The sequence below is a fragment of the Talpa occidentalis genome, unplaced genomic scaffold (assembly GCF_014898055.3).
Source record: "Talpa occidentalis isolate TD23 unplaced genomic scaffold, MPIMG_talOcc4v2.1 talOcc4.9, whole genome shotgun sequence".
In the NCBI taxonomy this organism is placed as follows: domain Eukaryota; kingdom Metazoa; phylum Chordata; class Mammalia; order Eulipotyphla; family Talpidae; genus Talpa; species Talpa occidentalis.
Genome location: NW_023605305.1, coordinates 109,953,592 through 109,974,586, shown reverse-complemented (window position 1 = coordinate 109,974,586; position 20,995 = coordinate 109,953,592). Strand labels below are relative to the sequence as shown.

The window sequence follows — 20,995 nt, the reverse complement described above, 5'->3', positions numbered from 1 at the left end:
GTATCTATATTTTTTTCATTCATAATTTTTTCTAAGGGAAAGGAGAGAGGAGTTAATAACTGAAGGTTTGAATGTTTGGACTAATCACTCCTGAGTGGGAAATTGAAGCTAAGATGGAATAAAAAGATGGTGATATGCCAAGAATCAACTGATGTTTAAGATAATACATGATTCTAAAAGTAATTGGTATAATGATGACAAGTCAGTCATAAGTGGTTAATGGAAAAAATAGTTGACCCTTGTTGACTCTCATTTCTCATTTCTCTGTATGGATAGTGGACATCTTGTACTGTTCTTGATTTTAGAAAAAACACTTTCAGCTTTTCATCATTGAATATGATGCTAGCTCTGGGCTTTTCATGTATGTTTATTACTGCAATCTTCTCTTTATTCACAATTGAGCATTTTTAATCATAAGTGGGTGTTACATATTTCAGTTGATAATGCCAGTATTTCATTCCATCTCCTCAGTTCCAGAACCGTGCTAGCTACAACACTATCCAAAACGTAATCATTACATTCTGGCTAAAATTACTTTTTCCTCATTTTAAGTAATTGTTTATCAGTTACCTATACCAGAAACATAAGGATCATGTACAATTTTTAATTTTTTTCCTTACAGTGACTGCAATCTCAGTGCATTCAGTCATTTGATTCTGCTTCTAATTTATCCTCTACATATCTGTTATGACTGTCTTAATGTATTTTTTTTTGTAAAGGGCCAGCCTTTTAATTAGTATAGATTTTAACCTAAAAATATGATTATAACTGGAAAATAATGGGTTTTAGATTCAGACATTGTGGTTTCAGATTTGTGCCCCCATTTTCATTGACATAGGACCTTAATTTAGCTTGATCTTTCTGAACCTCAACTTTCTTACTTTTGAACTGCGGATAGTAGTTGAATTTACTTTTCACTGTTTTGAGAACAAAAAGGAAATAATAAAGATAAGTTTCTCAAACACTAACAGGTCTTAACAGTGAAACCTATGGATGCAAATTTGGATAAAACTTCATCTTGACAGTGTCTCCTGTCAGCAGCCCGCATTTTTAAACAGGCAGGTTAAATTTCTTAGGGTAAGAGCAGAGTGCAGAAGAGATGATGTTGGGCTGGAAGCAGGACAACAGTCTCTCTGTCCCCAGTAGTTGGTTGGGTGAGCCAGGTTTGTGAATGAAATTGAAAAACTGGTGCTAACAGATTCCTGGAATTCTTGCCCATGTTTTAGAACAGTTGTTTTCTTTTTTCTTTTTTTTTTTTTTAAATTATGTATTTTTTTTTTAAGATTTATTTGTTTTTTTATTTATTTATACAAGCACTGGGTACAGTCTGAAGCGCGGGAGGGTGAGAAAATCCACCAGAGCCAGAGCGGGGAGCAGAGCAGGCAGAAGGACCGAAGTACACTGTTGAGGGGAGCAGCGGGCGGCAGGAGAGGTCTGCGCGCCATGTGGGACCCTCCTCCTGTGGCCGGGGAGCAGCGGGGGATCGAACCGGCGCCGCAGAGGCTGCGGGCAGCTTCGCAACCCAGCGCTCAACCGCTGCGCCACCAGGGAGGCCCTAGAACAGTTGTTTTCAAAGTATGCTCATTAGGACAACAGCTTCAACACGGATCCAAACTGCAGTCTTAACTCCAGAAACTTGTTTAGTCACTGACTGGTAAAGATTGCATTTATTTTCTCTTTGCAACAACTTGACTGTTGTAGGCAGTTGAATTTTGAGGCCTTCACTTTTTTTTTTGTTAATACAACCTTTTTTTTTTTTTTAAGATTTATTTATTTTATACAAGAACCGGGGTACAGGCCAGATGTGCGGGAGGGTGAGAGGATTCACCAGAGACAGAGTGGGGAACAGAACAGGCAGACTGATGAAATACACTGCTGAGGGGAGCAGCGGGCGCGAGGCAGGAGAGGTCTGCGGTGCCATGTGGGACCCTCGCCGGCTGAAGACAACTTTTTACCATGTTTTAAATTGCTATTTATCTCTCAATTTCCCTTGCTATAATTAGAATAATTTTTAAAACAGAAGTTTTATTATACTAGAACAGATCAGTGTAGTTTGATATTTTAATTTCATGTATTTAAACACAAACTGCTATTTGTATCTATATATTTACACCATCTATACTATATACTGACATTTTATTGATGCCTTTACTATTTTTTCATTTCTTCTAAATATTTGTCCATGTTCTTAAATATTAGGTTGAACTAAATTGTTATGTTTGTGGGTCGTAGTCTAATACTGACAGATTTATGTGGTTCACTGAACACTTATAAATTCTTATAGCAATGAAGTAGTACCTTTTTTTTTTTAAAAAAAAAAAAAAGATTTATTTATTTATTTATTTATACAAGACCTGGGTACAGTCAGAAGGTGTGAGAGAATTCACCAGAGCCAGAGCGGAGAGCAGAATAGGTAGACTGACAAAGTACACTGCTGAGGGGAGCAGCGGGCGTGGCAGGAGAGGTCTGCTTGCCATGTGGGACCCTCGCGGCTGGGGATCCAACTGGCGCTGCAGAGGCTGCGGGCAGCTTCGCAGCCCAGTGCTCAGCTGCTGCACCACTAGAGGAGGCCCCCTAAGTAGTACTATTTTATAGCTAAAAACTTAATCTACTCTTACTCTTGATAGTGTTATCCGGATATAGATTGTTGGGTTAACTTATTTTCTTTGAAAACTTTGAAGGTAATATCTTGACAATTGTTTTTTACTGAAGAGGTTTTCCTGATTGTCTTCTGGTAGTTGTTGTAAGTCTGCCTGTCCACGCCGCACCCCATCTTTGCTATGTGGATTTACTTTTATTTATCCTGCTTACAACTTCAAGGGTTCATTCCTTCAGTTCTGAAATTCTCAACCATTATTTCTTTAAATAATCTCTATACCTCAATTTCTTTATACATTTTTAGGACTTCTGTTTGACAAATGCTGATGCTTCTTCTCATTTTGTTCTTTAACGTTATTTTATTTATTTTTTTTAAGTTTCCATCTCTCCTTCATTCTGATTTGTATGTATTTGGGGAGGGTACTGAGTTGACTATTAGAGAAAACTAGGATTACAAGAATTTAAATTAGAGTTAGCAGTGTGGTTATTGGTAAAGGTGGGCACGGCATTGGCAAACCAGTGGGTGTCCTGCAGCCACCTCCTGGCCCTTCCAGTTTTTGTCCTCTTTCCTACTTGGCCACCTTGGGAATCTGACTCTCACTTTCCCAACACTGGCCAGCACAGATTTTACTTCCAGACATGTGGCTTCCTCCTCCTAGAGTAGTCAAGGCCTCCATCCTGCCTCATACTCTGGAGTAGTGCCTGGTGGGAACACAAATTGATCTTCTGGAATGAATCTCTCCAGTGAGGCTACGTGAGCCTTGATCTGGGTGACCATCTTCTGGCTGTCATCCGAGGATGCGAAGTTCCTCCGCTCAAAGAGTTGCATCTGCTGGGCCTCCCTGGTGGGGTGGTGCAGTGGGTTGAGTGCCACACTGTGAAGCTGTCAGCAGCCTCTGCAGCGCCAGTTCAATCCCAGCCAGCCCGCGAGAATCCCACATGGCGCGGCAGACCTCTCCTGTCTCGCCCGCTACTCCCCTCAGCAGTGTATTTCATCAGTTCGCCTGTTCTGTTTCTCGCTCTGTCTCTGGTGACTCCTCTCACCACCCCCTCGTCTCTGGCCTATACCCCAGCTCTTGTATGCATAAATAAATAAAAAATATTGTTTAAAAAATTAAAAAAAAAAGAGCTGCCTCTGCTGTGAAGACAGAGTGGGCAAACAGCTGGGTTGTTTATTTTGACCTTTTAAAAAGTCGTATTTCTTACCTTCTTTCCCCTATAAATACACATATTAGTAAGTTTTCACTTATAAGAAATTAATAGACCTAAAGGGTTTCTCAGAACTTGAACTTTGATGTAATGAAATCACTTTCAGGAAAGGATCTGATGTATAAAACTGATTAGTAGCTTTGGCTTTTGAGTTGGGTTTCAGTCTTGCATAATAATCAGAATTCACCCTGACAACTACCACTGAGTGATTGCCTCTGGAGCACTTTCATCTGTTTCTGTAAGTGGATGTACACTAATTATAATAAGATCACACTCACTCTTGAACTCAAATGGAAAATGGCTCTCCTTTTCAGAGTAAATATTTATATAATTTTAAAATTTATTGATAATAGAAGCAAGTTGGAAAAAAGATCCCTAAAAAAGTTTCCACTCTTTGTCTTGGCAGTGAGACACCTGCGCTCCTGGGTAACTTGTTAGACTTTAGTCCACACAGGGGAGAGGGTTTGCACACTTTACACACTTGAGTATGTTCCCTTTATCTCTTTGATATTTTCTTCATACCTCATGTTTCTGATTTCCAGGCTTCTCTGAAAATCTTTATGACAAGTAATCTGATACATCTTTCCCTACTCTTTGTGGACTCTGGGCTGGGTTTCTTCAGATAACCTTTTGCAGCTATCTTTCTGGGAATTGCTTGTATACCTTCTTCCTCTTCTATCTTAATTTATATATTTTATCTTTTGTATTCCTTAATATTATTTTAATGGTAGTTTGAATGCTAAAAAGTTTAATTTTTGTTGTTATAAACTGTGATGTCAGCCTGCCAGATTGAATTAGAAGTTTATGGAATTTGAGAATCAGCTTATTGAATTTAAAAGGCAAAACACTGGTATGGCTTACATCAAATCCTTCATTTACATAGGTATCATGGATACTTTTATAATGTTAAGTGTTTCTTTTTTTTTTTAAGTAGAGGGGCCCTCAAGACCACCTTCATACTGGTTGATTAGTTGGAAGTACTCACAGGATTCAGATATGGATTAAAATTAGCAAATAGAAAAAGAAACGTGAAAATCTAGGAGAAAGCAGGCACACTCTTCCAGGTATCTCCTTCCAGTGGAGTTGCACAGGGAGATCCATAGTTCTCCAGCAACATTGCGTGACAGCATGCACAAGAAAGCTACTGCAGCCTCTGCATCTAGGATTTTAGTTGAGAAATAAGGTAGGGGTGCAGCTTCCCCAGAACTTTATACCACTCTCTCTGATTTCAGCACTATCCCAAACCTCCCTCCCATGGTGTGTGTGTGTGTGTGTGTCTCTCTCGTTTTCTCTCTCCCTCTCTCGGTGCGGGCCATGCTACTCATGCTGTCTGACAAGGTCCGGGAATGAGGGAAAACTCCTGGAAAGTCAGGAAACTCATGCTGTCTGACAAGGTCCGGGCATGAAGGAAAACCCCTGAAAAGTCAGGAAGCCCATGCTGTCTGACAAGGTCCGGGCATGAGGAAAGTTTCTGAGAAGTCAGAAGCCTCCATAGCTGGCTCCTGCTACTTCCTTTCATTTGTTTGTGGCAGTTACTGAAACCATGGAAATTTTCTATAAACTTTAGAATAACACAATGAGTGTTAGCATCAATGCCAGTTTCGGAAATGCACACCTCAGTAGATTGAGAAATGTACCTTCCAACATGATTGATAATCAAACAATTCCCAATAATTCTCCACGTCCTCCAATTTGTAATTCAGTTACCATGAGTAACATTGAGTTCTCTAACAAACCACACTTGATAAAACTGATGGAACTGAGCCCTGTAAAAGTCCCCACTAGAGAAGGCCCTGAGGCGCCCCGGGAAGCGAAATGGTCCGAAAGAAACACACCACATACTGTTCCCATGGTGCCGGGACTCCTTGGTTTTATATAGAAAATAGGAAGCCGCCCTCGATTTTACAATGCCTGCTTAGCTTTGTTCTCGTTACCTAGCTTGAACGTATAATCACCTTGCGTATAGCACCTGTTCCTATTTTCTGAATAACATACATCACCTAGGAAAATATGTAACCAAGTGACCAAATTAATCATAGACTAGGAAAATTAAAAAAAGGACTGTGCGCTGTTAGTGATCATTAATAATTTCTGAAACAATGTAAAAATAAAATCAATCATGATTGCTTGATGTAATGATCAAATGACAATTTCTGATGTATAAATAAAGCCCTGCTGAGGCTGTTAGCGGGAGATGTCTGCACCCTGATCAAGTGTCAGTGTCTCCTCACTACCTCATCTACCTCATCTACCCCTCCCCTCATCCCTCCACTTCGCCAACCCCGTCTTGTCCTTGCAGAAACCCGGCCCCGGTGGGAGCTGGACTCGGGCACTCTCCCCTTGGTGGGTGCCTCCTGCATACTAAAATATTCTTGATCAGGCAGACTATTCCAACAGTTCAAAGGTCCTCTCCCAGGAGCCATTCAGAGATTAGTATGGATGACAGACATTTCTTAGGACTATGCAGGGCTTGTGGAACCTAGACCTATGATATAAATTCTTTCTTGCATGCATGTAAATGAATGTTAATTCTTCAAGACTGTTTGGTCACCTCTTCAGTGAATTCCTAACTAATTCACTGTAAGAAGTTAGTTGCTCCTGTATTTTTGCTCTTACAATTACTACAACTTTTGTAGTTACACTGTTTGTTAAAGCTTTATAAGCTCTCAAATACTAAAATATTTGTTCCTTTTTCTCTCACCGTATTATTCCTTCTTTGATTTGAAAATTGTGTTAACTTTGAGCATGATTTTATAATGTCTTTCGCATTATAAAAGCAGTATTTTGTGGGACTGTCATCTTCCAGAAAATCATCAAAATGATCAACATAAAAGGAAAGAGGAGGCACCTGACATATCTTTTCTAGATCTTTTAGAAACATAGAGTTGTTCCTTTGGCCACATGCATGTGAATCTACAAGAAAGCTGGTGGTGATGGGCACTGTTCAAAAAAGAATACCCCATGGATGTTAAGGGACGGGTCTCTAATGTTATCCAGCATGCATTTGGTATTGTAAAAGACAAAGGGCAAGATTGTTGCCAAGAGACTCCATGTTTGTATTGATCATATTAAATTAAAATAGCTTCCTGAAACATGAGAAAGAAAATTATCAGAAAAAACTGGGGCCAAAAAGAAAAAATTGGGGTTCAGCTAAAGTGCTAGCCTGTTCTACCCAGAGAATATTTTGTGAGAACCGGTGGAGAGGAGCTGAGCTTCTAGAAACCATTCCCTGGGAATTGATGGCATGATGGGTTTGGGGGAAAAAGACCTGGCATAATAACATTTCTTTCTTTTCAAATATGTAACTGTAAATTTAACTGTATATATGTCTAATGGGAGGCTGATACAATCCTACATTTAGAATGATATGACATTTTTATTTTCCATTAGAACAGTTATATAAAATGGTGTATTTTACTGGCAAGTCTTGGAGATTGTTTGCATCCTAGTTTATGTGTGGTGCTGCTTATACTTGTACATGCTTGTATAAACTAAAAGTTATATATACCTTACTTGAACTCTTTATTGAAAGCAAGAATTGTGTCATTTATACTATAGCCTCAATTTTATGGCTGACACATAGTAATTGGTTTGTTATATTGACACTGGTGTTATTTTTTTTTTTACTACTTTTAATTTCCACATGTCACCCATAGCAGGTTTATCTTTAACATTGCAGGTTAAGACACAGATGATCTTTCTTCTCACATTTATATGAATTCAAGTAGTTCTGAACAAAGTCAGAATTTATGAGATGATAGATTGTGTGTTTTTATTGCTGCTCTAACAAAATTACCGTGGCAGCTCTTCCTGCTCGCTTGTGTCTATGCAAGTGTCTTTCACTGTCCTATCCCTTTTCTAATAAACCTGCCTTTTGAAATTAAAAAAAAAAAAAAAAGAAGGAAAGAAAAAACAAAATTGCTGTGAGCTTGGGGACTTAAAATAACACACATTTAAAATCAGTTTTATTAGATTATAGTTAAATTGTCAGCATGTCTGGTTTCTTTGGGAGACTCTTAGAAGAGAATCTAGTTTCTTGTCTTTTTTCAGCTTACAGTGACTACCTCTCTTTCTTGAGATGTGTCTCCATCTCTGAAGGGCATTACTTCAGTCTCTGTTTCCATTTTCAATTGCCCTCTCCTCTTCTGTAGTCTAATTTTTCTCTGCTTCCTTCTTACCAGCATCACTTATGATGGTAAGCCATTTAGGGCTTTCCAAATAATCCAGGGCAGCACTTCCATTGTAGGAACCTAATTTAACCACGTATGTGAAGCCCCTTTTGCTGTATAAGTTGATGTTGACAGGTTTGAAGTATTAGGACTGGGCTGTCTTTTGGGACTATTCAGCTATTTGCATATAATAAAGAAACATTCCCTTGATTTTTTTTTTTTCACACGTCAATGCTTGTTTTCTCGTCTTAAATAGGGTATTGTTTCCCTTCAAGGGGATAATTCAGTAGATCAGTTTAGTCAACTCTTAAAGCTCATTTCTTTGGTCATGTGTAAGTTCCACATGGGCGTCATGCACAATCACCTTATTTTCTCCTGAAAAGTATTTCTTAATATTGTTGTTTTGTATTGTAGTTGGTGTAATACGGTGTCCAGTATGCCGCCAAGAATGCAGACAGATAGATCTTGTGGATAATTATTTTGTGAAAGATACCTCTGAAGCCCCTAGCAGTTCTGACGAGAAATCAGAACAGGTATGCTTCCCAATTTTTCTTTATGTTCCTTTCTTCATGTAAGACTGTAAGCCATAAGAAGAACATGTTTGGATAGTTACCCAATTTAGAGTATTTCTGCTATAGTTTTATTTTTATTCTGCACCCCCATACATGTTTAAATGAGACTGGATGTCATTAATTAAAAATTTAAATCTTACATGTTTTGTTTTCTGGAACTTATATTTTTAACCACCCAAATGTTTGATGTATAAGGAAAAGAATTTTAAGATAAATGGATAACAAAATAATTTTATTCTAGGTCCAGTGAATTAGTATATTTGAGAGCAAGTCAGGAAGTTTCGGTGTTTTTTATGTTGTGGATCGATTTCATAAATTTAATGTAGATTAGTATTTATTTCCTCTTTCAGGTATGTACTAGTTGTGAAGACAATGCAAGTGCAGTTGGCTTTTGTGTAGAATGTGGAGAGTGGCTATGTAAGACATGTATTGAAGCACATCAAAGAGTAAAATTCACTAAAGATCACTTGATCAGGAAGAAAGAAGATGTCTCAGGTAAGAAGATAGAAGCAGTTTTAATGGTTACCATTGACCTCCCTCTTTTGCTTTTGCTTTTTTTTAATCATTTCTACTTTTAAGCTTTATTTACCAATACCGATAATTTAGAAAGTGACACAAAAAATTTGTTTAGTTAAAAAAAAAAATATGTTTATTTTGCTACAGAATCGGTTGGAGCATCTGGTCAGCGCCCTGTTTTCTGCCCTGTCCACAAACAAGAACAGTTGAAACTTTTCTGTGAAACGTGTGATAGACTGACATGTAGAGACTGTCAGCTATTGGAGCACAAAGAACATAGGTACAGAAGTCATAATTGCTAACAGGAAATGCCATTAAAATTGTTATAGAATTGAGTATCCTTCTAAAGCAAATATTTATTCCTTATTTTTGTCTGTTAGCATTTTAATTGTTAGTTTTATATATTTCTTGATAAGCTTCTTAGCGTTTTCCATGCTCAAATCTACTGCTCAGGGATATTTGGTAGAAATGTATCCTTGTGTGGGTTTGGGTTTGCAAGAGTGGGATATTATTTCTTTGTTTGCGATGCCTCTGGGTCTGAGAAACCTTTCCAAGTATATGGTGTTGTTTGAGCTATGGGCAGTCATCTAGCTGGTAATATTCCCATGGGTATGGCTAACTGATAGTTGCATTAATAGCAAAGTGTGAATCTACGGATTTTGTTAGACAATTTGCAGGAAAACTAAGGGTTTAGAAGCATAGAAACATAGTTCGAAATTCTTTAATACATTGTATTTCAACTGTATTTTATCCTCACAGTTCAATCAAACTCTTCCTGAAACTACTGAAATTTCTAGTCATGGTATAACAACATACTTCAGTAGACCAGTTTTTATAACATCTGTTCTAAAAATGGGTAGGATAAGTTGAATAACCACACTTAAATGTGTTTCTTACCTGTAGATTGTCTTAAAACTTTGATTTGTTAGATTCATTCACATTCATTGGATGCCTCTTAAAGAGAAAATGCATTAATCCTAATTGATAGCAATTATTGTATTCATAATGCAATAATTGCATTCATAATTTGTGCCAGGCATTTTATGACTGTTGCATGTCTGTTTAGTTCATACCAGTTTCTTATGAAATTAGTTACTGGTTTCATGACTCTTTCAGAGATGAGGGACCCTACTCACAGAAAGCTTTAGCGGTCTGTGCAGAGTCTCACTGTAAGTGGTAGAGCTGGGATTTGAACACAGGCAGTCAGACTCCAGATCTTGTACTGAGCCTGTTTGCTTATTTTCCTTCCATATGATATGTAGAATAAGGAATACAGTGTATGGGATCTCTCAGACTTGATCATGTAAGGTAATGCTCTCTGTTCTTCCTCAAGGTACCTCTCAGGTTATACAGAAGATTTGTGTAGAAATGGGCTACATCAACCAATCTGGAAGTTGGTAGATGTTTTGTTTGAAGTGACTAATCTTGTGGATTATTACTATTGATTGTCTTGTGATAATTTCAGTAAGATGCTAGATTACCTTTCTCATAGCTGCAGCCAGGTCTTTGAACACTTATATTTCTCATGGGTTTGTTTGTTTTGTTGTTTTTTTTTTTCCTTCCCCCAAAGATTTATTTATTTATTTATTTATACAAGCACTGGGTACAGTCAGAAGCACGGGAGGGTGAGAGAATTCACCAGAGCCAGAGCGGGGAGCAGAGCAGGCAAAAGAACCGAAAGTACACTGCTGAGGGGAGCAGCGGGCAACAGGAGAGGTCTGCGTGCCCTCCTCCAGTGGCCGGGGAGCAGCCGGGAATCGAACCAGCTCTGCAGAGGCTGCGGGCAGCTTCGCAGCCCAGCGCTCAACCGCTGCGCCACCGGGGAGGCCCCTCATGGTTTTTTAAATTCACGGTGAGAAGAGGAAAAACAAAGGTAGATGGCATCCGTTTTTTAATATAACTTTTTTTTTTTTTAAGATTTATTTATTTATGCGTACAAGAGCTGGGGTACAGGCCAGAGGTGTGGTCTCTGTCACCAGAGACAGAGTGGGGAACAGAACAGGCAGAATGACCAAAGTACACTGCTGAGGGGAGCAGCGGGCGAGTCAGGAGAGGTCTGCTGCGCCATGTGGGTAGCTCCCTGGCTGGCGGGGATTGAACTCGTGCTGCAGTGGCTGCGGATTGCTTCATAGGTTGCGTCTTAACCCTTGCGCCACCAGGGAGGCCCTTTAATATAACTTTTAACTACCCTTCTTTTCAACTTGAACTATGACCCTTCCATTCTTCACCATTTTCCTTTACCACTTGTATCCAGGTCCTAATTATCTCTTCTGTCTTTCCTTTTTGTTTTCCCCATTTAGTTCATGCTTTACATTTTTCCTAGCTAAACTATTGCAGACCCATGTCATGGACCTAACCAGCCCAGTGTCCTTTCACTGAAATTCATTTAAAACTGATGTCCCTGTTTCAGGTTACCTTGCCAAATTCATTCTGTTGTTGCCAGGATTATTTTGCAAAATTATAGTTCTTCACCCTCTGCCCCCCTTTAAACACCATTCAGTGGTTTTTCCCTAGCTAAAGTTTAAGTGTTCAGGGTAGGATGCATTATTGAGTTTTACCAGTCTTTCTCTTCACTATGTATATGAAGGTAACAGTCCACAAGATAGCCGCCACTTCTGACACCAACTGTAGAGTTCAGTAAGAACCCACGGTTAGGAGAAAACAGCATGTAATTGAGCTCATTGACAATGAATTATGTTATTCCCTTCTTCAGTTAGAGTGGTATTGGTAGCTTACCTTGGAACTGCCATCCAGAAACATGAGCTCTTTGTTGGTTACAAGGCTGCTCACAGGGTGCTATCCATGATCATTGGGTTCAGCAACTCCTCAGGTGCTTCCAGAGTCATCTTTAGGATAAAAGAGGCCTCCTGCATACAAAAACCTCTTTGCATCTTTGTTTTGTTTCCACACAAACTATTTCTCTGTGTATGGAACTTCTCTGGGCTCTGCCCCCCTTATTAGGGTATTCCTCTGTCACCCAAAACATCATAGGATTTTCAGTTTTGGGGTTATTTTACATCCAGTCAGACAGTCTCAATATCTAAAACAAGCTGATAATTTTCTCTCAAAGCATGTAAGTTTTTCCATGGTATCAGAAATACTTTTGGTCCAAATTCTAGTGGTGGTTGTGGAGTGGCATTCAGAGACTTGCGCTATAAACTTCATTTTGCATATTTGTGTTGTTTAAAATCGTATCTGAGTGTGGATCATAGTAGCCTGAAAGCATTGAGAGAGAGACTGCTTTTTTTTTTTTTTCTTTTTTTTGGGTGGGATCCTTGCTGGTGGCCAGGGAATGAACAGGCGCTGCAGAGGCTGGGGGCAGCCTCGCAGCCCAGCGCTCAACCGCTGAGCCACCAGGGGAGGCAGGAGAGAGACTGCTTTTTGCAGTTCTGACATTGCCTCCCCTTGTTCAGGCACTCATTCAAACACAGCCTTCTTCTGGGTGGTGATATTTATTGGGGGTTTGTAATGTTTGCAGATGGGAGAAGGGTATGTATCCTTTAGAATTCAAATATACCCACGAATGTTGCATTTTCTTGTTTAGATTAATAAATAGATGGCAAAAGCAGTTTATTTTTCTTCACCTCTGGAATGTCAGAGGTAGCTCCTATCTAGATTATTCCTCAGAATTCCACCAGTTTGGCCAGGACCTTGGACTTTTGCTGATTTATCAATAGCCTCTGCTGGTCATGTGTGTCACCATTACTTTTAAGTCACTCCCACCTTGGTCTTTAATTTCTGATATTATTATATCCTCAGGATAATGTGTTAGAGAGGACCAATAGCAAGTGTAAATCCCTTCTGGCCAAGTTATACGAGCAAGCTGGTAAACTCTATGGTGATAGTTTGGCTCTTTTTTTTTTTTTTAAATAGAGGCATGCTTTATTTATTTGTTTGTTTGTTTGTTTTGTTTATACATGCACTGGGTACAGTCAGAAGCGCGGGAGGGTGAGAGAATTCACCAGAGCCAGAGCGGGGAGCAGAGCAGGCAGAAGGACCGAGGTACACTGCTGAGGGGAGCAGCGGGCGGCAGGAGAGGTCTGCGCGCCATGTGGGACCCTCCTCCTGTGGCTGGGGAGCAGCCGGGGATCGAACCAGCGCCACAGAGACCGCGGGCAGCTTCGCAACCCAGCGCTTAACCGCTGCGCCACCGGGGAGGCCCACTTTGGCTCTTTTTTGAGGTCAAGGCAGAAAAAACAATCAGGGAGTACCACTGTCCTTTAACCTACTATATATGGTTTTTGTTTTTATGAGACAGTGTCAGGGACAACATATGATTTGGTTGGCACTACTTGATTTAGAGTAGTCTTTTATTAGTTTTGGTGTGAGCCATGTACTTTTTCCACAGGCTTATTGTACAGATACTTCAATGGTAACAGGATTCCAACTTCTAATTTGCCATTAAAGTGTTAATCTCTTTTTGTGTCCTGAGTGTCCTATATTGCCTTAAATTATTAGCTTCTATGGGCTTGGGTTGCTTTAGTATCTTAAGTATCTGACCATTTAGTATATCTAGTCCAGTCTAAAAGAAAAAAAGGGTGGGCCTCCCCGGTGGCGCAGCGGTTGAGCACTGGGTTGCAAAGCTGCCCGCGACCTCTGCGGCGCCAGTTCGATCCCCAGCTGCTCCACGGCCACCAGAGGAAGGTCCCACATGGCGCGCAGACCTCTCCTGCCGCCAGCTGCTCCCCTCAGCAGTGTACTTCGGTCCTTCTGCCTGTTCTGCTCCCTGCTCTGACTCTGGTGAATTCTCTCACCCTCTTGCACTTCTGACTGTACCCAGTGATTGCATAAATAAATAAATAAATAAATAAATAAATAAATAAAAATGAATCTTAAAAAAAAAGGAAAAAAGGGTTACCAAAAGTAAAAAAAAAAAGCACAAACCCCAACAAAATAAAAATTTTAAAGGAGAGTGGGGAAAAAAAAAAAAAAGACTGGCCTTAAGGTGAATGTATAGAAAGCTTTCTGCTTTATAATACTAGGCAGGTAACATGTTCCAGTCAGACATAATATTTATATGTTCAGGTGAAGGAAATGTAGCCACTTTATATAAAGTCTATTCACACATTCCAGTTTTCATCTATACTTCCACCTTAATTCTGTCCTACTTTGCTTTCCCCAGTATTAACCTTAGCCCCCCCCCCCCCAAGACTTCAGCAGCTATTAGAATTGTAATACATTGGGTTCCTTGTCAAGGATTCTTAGAAATGTCTTTTGTCCACCCCCTGGTTATTTTCTCCACACATGCACACTCTGCCTTGGTTCCCCAGCTGGGGATTGAACCTGAAGACCGTGACCATTCCTTTTTTCTTTAATTTGACTAATTAGTGGGACAGTTACCCCAGGCAATTTGAGATAACATTTCTTGTAGTCTTTGCCTTCCATCTTTTTAAATTTCTCTAAATTGGGATAAATACAGTAGAGTTGTTTTGGCCCTTTAATGTTGGGACTAGCAGTGGTTCCCTTTGGTTCATCTGGTTTCCAGTAGTGCTCCATGAAGACCTTTGTTTCCACACTAACAGTGTTTGCTTTTTGTACTGTTTTTTAAAACCATCTAAAATATTTCCATCTTGCTGCTATAAATTCCTTTATTCTTCCTCTTTGCTTTCCCTATTTTCTCCTGAATCACTAGTTAGAACCTCTGAGGGCCCACAAAGGGAAGTTTAGACAATAAATCTGGTCGTTTACTGATAATGATGCCAGTGATAATAAATACCCGACATATTTGAGGTCATTGCTAGATTTTACAGTAGTAAGGTAGGGTGCTCATGTAAAATGCCCCTTAATCATAGCATTTAGGGCCTCCCTGGTGGCTCAAGGGGTTAAGATGCACCCTATGAAGCTGTGCACAGCCACTGCAGCACGGGTTCCATCCCCAGCCAGGGAGCTACCCACATGGTGCAGCAGACCTCTCCTGACTCGCCCGCTGCTCCCCTCAGCAGTGTATTTCAGTCAGTCTGCTTGTTCTGTTCTCCCGCTCTGTCTCTGGTGAATCTTTTCACCCTCCCCCCCATACCTCTGGCCTGTACCCCAGCTTTTGTATGCATAAATAAATAAATCTTTAAAAAAAATCACAGCATTTTCTATGACATGCATAGGAGGCATACTCAGTAGATGAATATCCTGATGTTCATAATGCCAATGTCAGCTATTTCTTGGAACTTCTTGGGAGTTCCTCTTGGTATTTAAAGGAGAAGGACAGTAATCTGTCTCAGGGTAAACAGACTTTGTGGCAGCTTTTTATCTAGCTCACTTGGCTAGCTATTCCTTGGGAAATGATCAGCTGTGAGTCTGGATTATGTAGTGCACTATCTGTGGTTGTTTGTTAGTAAGCTGTGGGTCCTATATCAACTTAAACATTGCTTTTCTGTTCTGTAGCATACAAAATCAAGAACTACCTCTAAGTTAACTGTGTGGTAAAGTTTTTCTTCAGGATGCAGCTGTCTTTTTACAAAATGAGACAATTCCTTTTTGCTATACTGTTTTATATGGGTTCTTGGTTTTGTCTTTTTTCCACTTGTGCTTCCACTTGTACTACCAGAGGTTTTAGAGATAGTACTTGTTTTCCTGGCATAATTTTTTCTTTTGGAGTGGCCCTGAGACTATTCACCGTGTTATAAACAACCCCCACCCCAGTGTGTGAATCCAGAGACCCTCTCGGTGAAAGAATTCACCAGAAAGTTTTAGGCGAGCCAGGCAAGGCTTTGTTAGTGGCTTATCTAGGAGGAACCTGTGCTGCAAAGTTGAATGTTAGCTGCGGGAAGTCAGGAGGAGTATTTTTAAGAGGTAGATCCACTGGGTGTGGTGGAAGGGAGGAGCATCATAATTTGTTCTGGGGTGGGTTGTGCACATCCACTGGGTGTGGTGGAAGGGAGGAGCATCATAATTTGTTCTGGGGTGAGCTGTGCACAGATGGGTGATGTTTCAATAGTGCATGTGGAATACTCAGCCTTCCAGCTCCAGGAAATTCTAAGACAATTGTTAGTAAGGACTTGATGCTTTTTTCCTGGTATGGTACCTTTAGGCAGTTCGGTAGTCCAAGTTTGGACAGATCTTAGAGTGCAGACTGCCAGTCAGTGATTTAGTCCACATGTTCATATGGGACTTTGGGGTCGCTCAACCCGAGATTCAACTTCCCTGTTTAAGTAGGATGATGCTGGGTGACTCAGTCAGTGATCCAGTTCCCCTCTTTAAACAGCAACTCATATTTAATGGCTCACAGTTTGTTTTATCAGCCATAGCTTGGACAGGTTAAAATCTGAGCTTTTGCCCAATGTCCGGGTTTGTGCTCTTTAAAGATAATAATAAACCCAAGGAATTTTATAATTCGCTTGTTTTTTGTTAGTTTGCATTTCTTTATCCAGGGAGTCAACTCCAAGGGAGTTGAACCTGCCATTTCTAAATTCCTTTAGTAACTTTTATCTGTAGTAACTTAAGCTGCTTCATACAGTGAGAAACTAGGTATTGATTTGTGAGGCAAAGTTTCAAAAAAATCCCTTGTCCTCAACCTTCCTTTTTCCAAACCACATATTTTAGTGAGTTAGGGTCATTCTAGTGAATCCCACTTCGGATGCCAAACTGTGTAGTTAGGGAATAGTCACAGAGATAATGAACTTATATGTGCACATGTATAATTATATGTGTGTCTTTTAAATGGAGAAAATATACCAATATTTATATGGTGGTTGTGAAGATTGAATGAGAATTGTATATGTTAAGTGATTAACACAGTAAGTGCTCGATAACAAACCCTCATTTTAACACCAGCTGCAGAATTTGGGGCTCTCCAAAACTATCCTTACTTCTAACACAGTTGTAAGTTCAGGGTTCCCCAAGAATACATTCCTGTATGATAATTTGCTAGAACTTACTGAAAACTTTCCTACTGATGGTTGCATTTTTTATTGTGAAAGGATACAGATTAAAATTGTCGAAGAGGGCCTCTCCTGGTGGCGCAGTGGTTGAGCGCTGGGCTGTGAAGCTGCCCGCAGCTTCTGTAGCACTGGTTCGATCCCCAGCCTGGCGAGGGTCCCACATGGCGTGCAGACCTTTCCTGCAGCGCCCGCTGCTCCCTTCAGCAGTGTATTCCTTGGTCAGTCTGCCTGTTCTGCTCCCTCTCTGGTTCTGGTGAATTCTCTTACCCTCCCGCGCTTCTGACTGTACCCAGTGCTTGTATAAATAAATAAATCTTAAAAAATAATAATAATAAAGTAGTTTAAAAAAATTGTCCAAGATACAGTGATTTAGGGCATTGTCTAGGAGAGTTTCAAATGTGGGGCTTCCAGTGCAATCTTGGATATAATTAATGCCTTTCCCAATGGTGTATGTAATATTGCCAAGCAGTCAGCTTTATCTGAGTCATGGTGTTCTGAATTTTTATTGGAACTCTGTTGTGTGGATATAGTTCACTGCCTTTATGACTGACCTGTCTCCAGCACCCACTGAGGTTGAAATGTTACTGTATGGCCTGAAGCCCCTCCCATAAATTACGTGGTTAATACGTGGGCCAAGGTTACATTTCATGTAAACAGAGTTACATGAAATATATTCAAGGTCTCAGAGATGTCTTCCCAGTAGCCAAGGGCAAAGGCAAGACCTTTTTTTTGGGCAAGGTTCTTTTTTGCTGTACAGTCTGTCATTTCTTGCAGTCTTGCAAAGGGAAATCTTGTTTTAAGCGTCTACCTTTATAATGCATTTTCTTAATTTATAAAATGTTTCCTTATCTGTCAGGAAAATTATTTAACCTCAAAGCCAGTTCATTTCTGCTTTTTATTGTCACTAATATTTTATGTTCCATCTTTCCCATTTCTTTTCCCGATCTGGATATAGGTCTTTTAGGACTCACTTAAGAAACATGATTTCTTGCATGTTTATTGATCAGGTCAGGCATCCTGTAGCTTTTTCGAGTCAGTTATGTGATTGTGGTATTTTATATTTTTTTTTGGAAAACCATCTGTTTAGTAGAGATTTTATGTAGTCACTAAGAATTGAAATGTATTAATATTTTACAAAAATCTATGCTTTTATCTCATTTATAATGAATCTTTATCAAGAAAATTTGAATTTCTTCTTAATTTAGCCTCATTCCATAATTATAATTTATGTATTCTATAATTGTGGTTTTAGATCCTTCCCCTCCTTTAACAAAATATAATGGTAAAATAAAGAGCTGTGTGTGCATATTTTAAAGTTTCACTTAATTTTCTAAGGTGGTTTTGTGGGTTAAATTGTGCCTGTTCAGTGAATAGCACAGTTAAGTGTTCAGTAACTTTTTAACTATCACTATTACTTTTATTTCAATTTTATTTTTTTAAGATTTATTTATTTATACAAGAACTGGGGTACAGTCAGAGGCATGGGAGGGTGAGAGAATTCACCAGAGCCAGAGTGGGGAGCAGAGCAAGCAGAAGGACCGAAGTACACTGCTGAGGGGCGCAGCAGGCAGCAGGAGAACTCTGTGTGCCATGTGGGACCCTCCTCCGGTGGCCGGGGAACAGCCAGGGATCGAACCGGTGCTGCAGATGCTGCAAGCAGCTTCGCAACCCAGCGCTCAACCGCTGCGCCACCGGGCCTCTTTCAGTTTTTAAGTTCCAATTTCTCTTACATGACTCCAAATAGTTTTAAAGTATATTTAAATATGTATAATTGGTCAAGGATCATATGACATTTGAAGAGAGCCACCATCATATGCTGTATGCCACTGGTTATTGGCTAATTCTCAACTCCCATCTCTTGTCTAACTTCAAAAGGAAGTCAGGAGAAGCTAAGTATTTCCCTTGTTAGCTTTCTTGACTTTAGGGTAGCTCTTACCCACAGTTTGTGCCCATAAAATACAAGTGGATTTCTACTTAGTGGGTGATTTTCAGAATTTTTTTGCTTTCCTGTTGAAAAGGAAACAAATGTTGGTGTTCAACCTGTTCCTATTTGAATATGATACCTGAAGCTGACACCATTGTATGCTTATAATGGTAAAGCCCAAATCACTCAGGTTCCAGCTATGATATTGAATGTTCACTACCATTGCCTGTCAGTGCTTGTTTTGTTAGATGAGCCACTCTTAGTTACTACAACTGTATATATTTCCAGGGGACACTAGCACCTAACAGGAAAGACATCATGGTCTACTAAAAAAAGGGTCATGAAAGAAAATAAGAAAATATAGTAACAAAAGGAAATATAAAATCAAAATGATGTCCTGAAAGATAGGAATGTCTCTAAAAGAAGTAACTAAAGTAAGAAAGAGCTCTTAGAAACGTGATTGCTGCAATAAAAAAATAGGTTTGGCACATAAATTCTAGTTAGTTTTTTTACAAAATAAACCAAAATAAGAAAAACCTTCAAAAAGGTAAGGAAATTGTGTGCAGTCAGCAGCCACAAAGTCTGAAATACAGGAAAAAACAAATGATTAAATAAGACATTCTGCTAAGAACCCAGAATTCGTATTCCGAAATGGATACATTTAGGATCCAGTACACTGAAAAAAAGACCCATGTCTAAAAATGACGGTATATTATGGATTAAAATGAAGATCAACAGGTTTCCAAAGAATAGAATGGGAATCTAAACAAGTTCTTTAAGAATAGCAGTATCAGCAGATGGAAGAAAAGGCATACCGTGCTGTTGCATCATGCTTTATTGCATCCAACAAATACTGCATTCTTTTCTCCCCTCCCCTCCCACCTCTCCTCCTCACTCCCCCCCCCACTTCCTTTCCAAGGTGGTAGCAAGCCTGCATTGAGCAGGTATTCGTGGCTTTTTCTAAGAGCGTATGCTCGCTTTTTGTCGCCATGTCACATTTAATTACATGGTTTTTTTTTTTTAGACATAGATTACTGCACACTTCCTACAACTAGAGTCTAGGTAAACATAACCTTAATACTCACTGGGGAACCAAAAAAATATGTGTGACTTACTTTATTGGGATTTTAGTTTCATTACAGCCGTCTGGAACTCTCTGAGGGGTGCCTGTACTGGAGTGATGGCTTTAAAAGTTGGGACATGAGAGGGAAGGGTTTTCAACCTAGAATTCTATAGGTAAACTGTTAATCAGTGTGAGAGTAATACGCAGTTGCTTTAAAGCATGTAAACATTCAGAAACTCTCCCAAGCACTTCTTTCAATAGAGCTGTGAGAGCTTGTGATCCACAAAAACAGTACTAAAACAAAAGCTTTATTAAGTGGCAGTGCCCAGAGTGACAGATGTGTGATCACTACTTTAGACTGAAGTGTGAAAATTTTGACCCTAATGAGGATATTTCCGGGGAAAAAGTGGAACTTCTATTGAATTTTTTTTTCTGTTGAATTTCTTATGTTAAGTCATTTAAAAAGTAATTTCACAAGTTTTTGACATATCTCAAGGAATTCGAGAAACATAGCAATCCATGCATTAGACATTAAACAGATGGAAACAAAGAACATTTATTAGTTCCAGAAGAGTAAAAAATTCTAATAGAAATGATTCTTACTCTTACTATAATCCTTGGATCTCATCACTGGGCAATATTTATACAGTCATTGAACAAGTAATTGTATGCTTACATAGGGTACCAGGCATGGTACTGAACAAAGCAGAGGCATTTTCTCCAGGGACTTTAATTTTTCCATGAATGGTGTCAAACAGTAAATATATCAGATGGTGATTGTCAAAGAAAGCTAGGAAGTTTGGATTGGACATTGTGAGCATGGGGGCAGGGTGTATGGCTTCAAAAGGTTTTAGTGGGGAGATGGGATTTGAATGTAGTCTGAAGGAAGAATGGGAACAAGCCCTATTCAAATTTTATAAAATTGGAAGTGGAGATGGTGCATATCTCATGTTAAAAAAGCAAGGGCAAATGGGAAGAGATAATAGCATACTTTTTTTTTTTTTAAGATTTATTTATTTATGCATACAAGAGCTGGGGTGCAGGCCAGAGATGTGGGGGGTGAGAGCATT

At 39.5% G+C, this 20,995-nt stretch overlaps 1 protein-coding gene across 1 annotated transcript in view; it reads left to right on the top strand.

Annotated features, from left to right (window-relative positions):
• Nucleotides 1–20,995, top strand: part of TRIM33 (tripartite motif containing 33) — a 91,579-nt gene that overhangs the window by 27,241 nt on the left and 43,343 nt on the right. Inside the window, 3 exon segments of the mRNA XM_037500600.2 lie at nucleotides 8,391–8,509; nucleotides 8,899–9,043; nucleotides 9,212–9,344. Coding sequence (XP_037356497.1) covers nucleotides 8,391–8,509; nucleotides 8,899–9,043; nucleotides 9,212–9,344 — 397 coding nt within the window.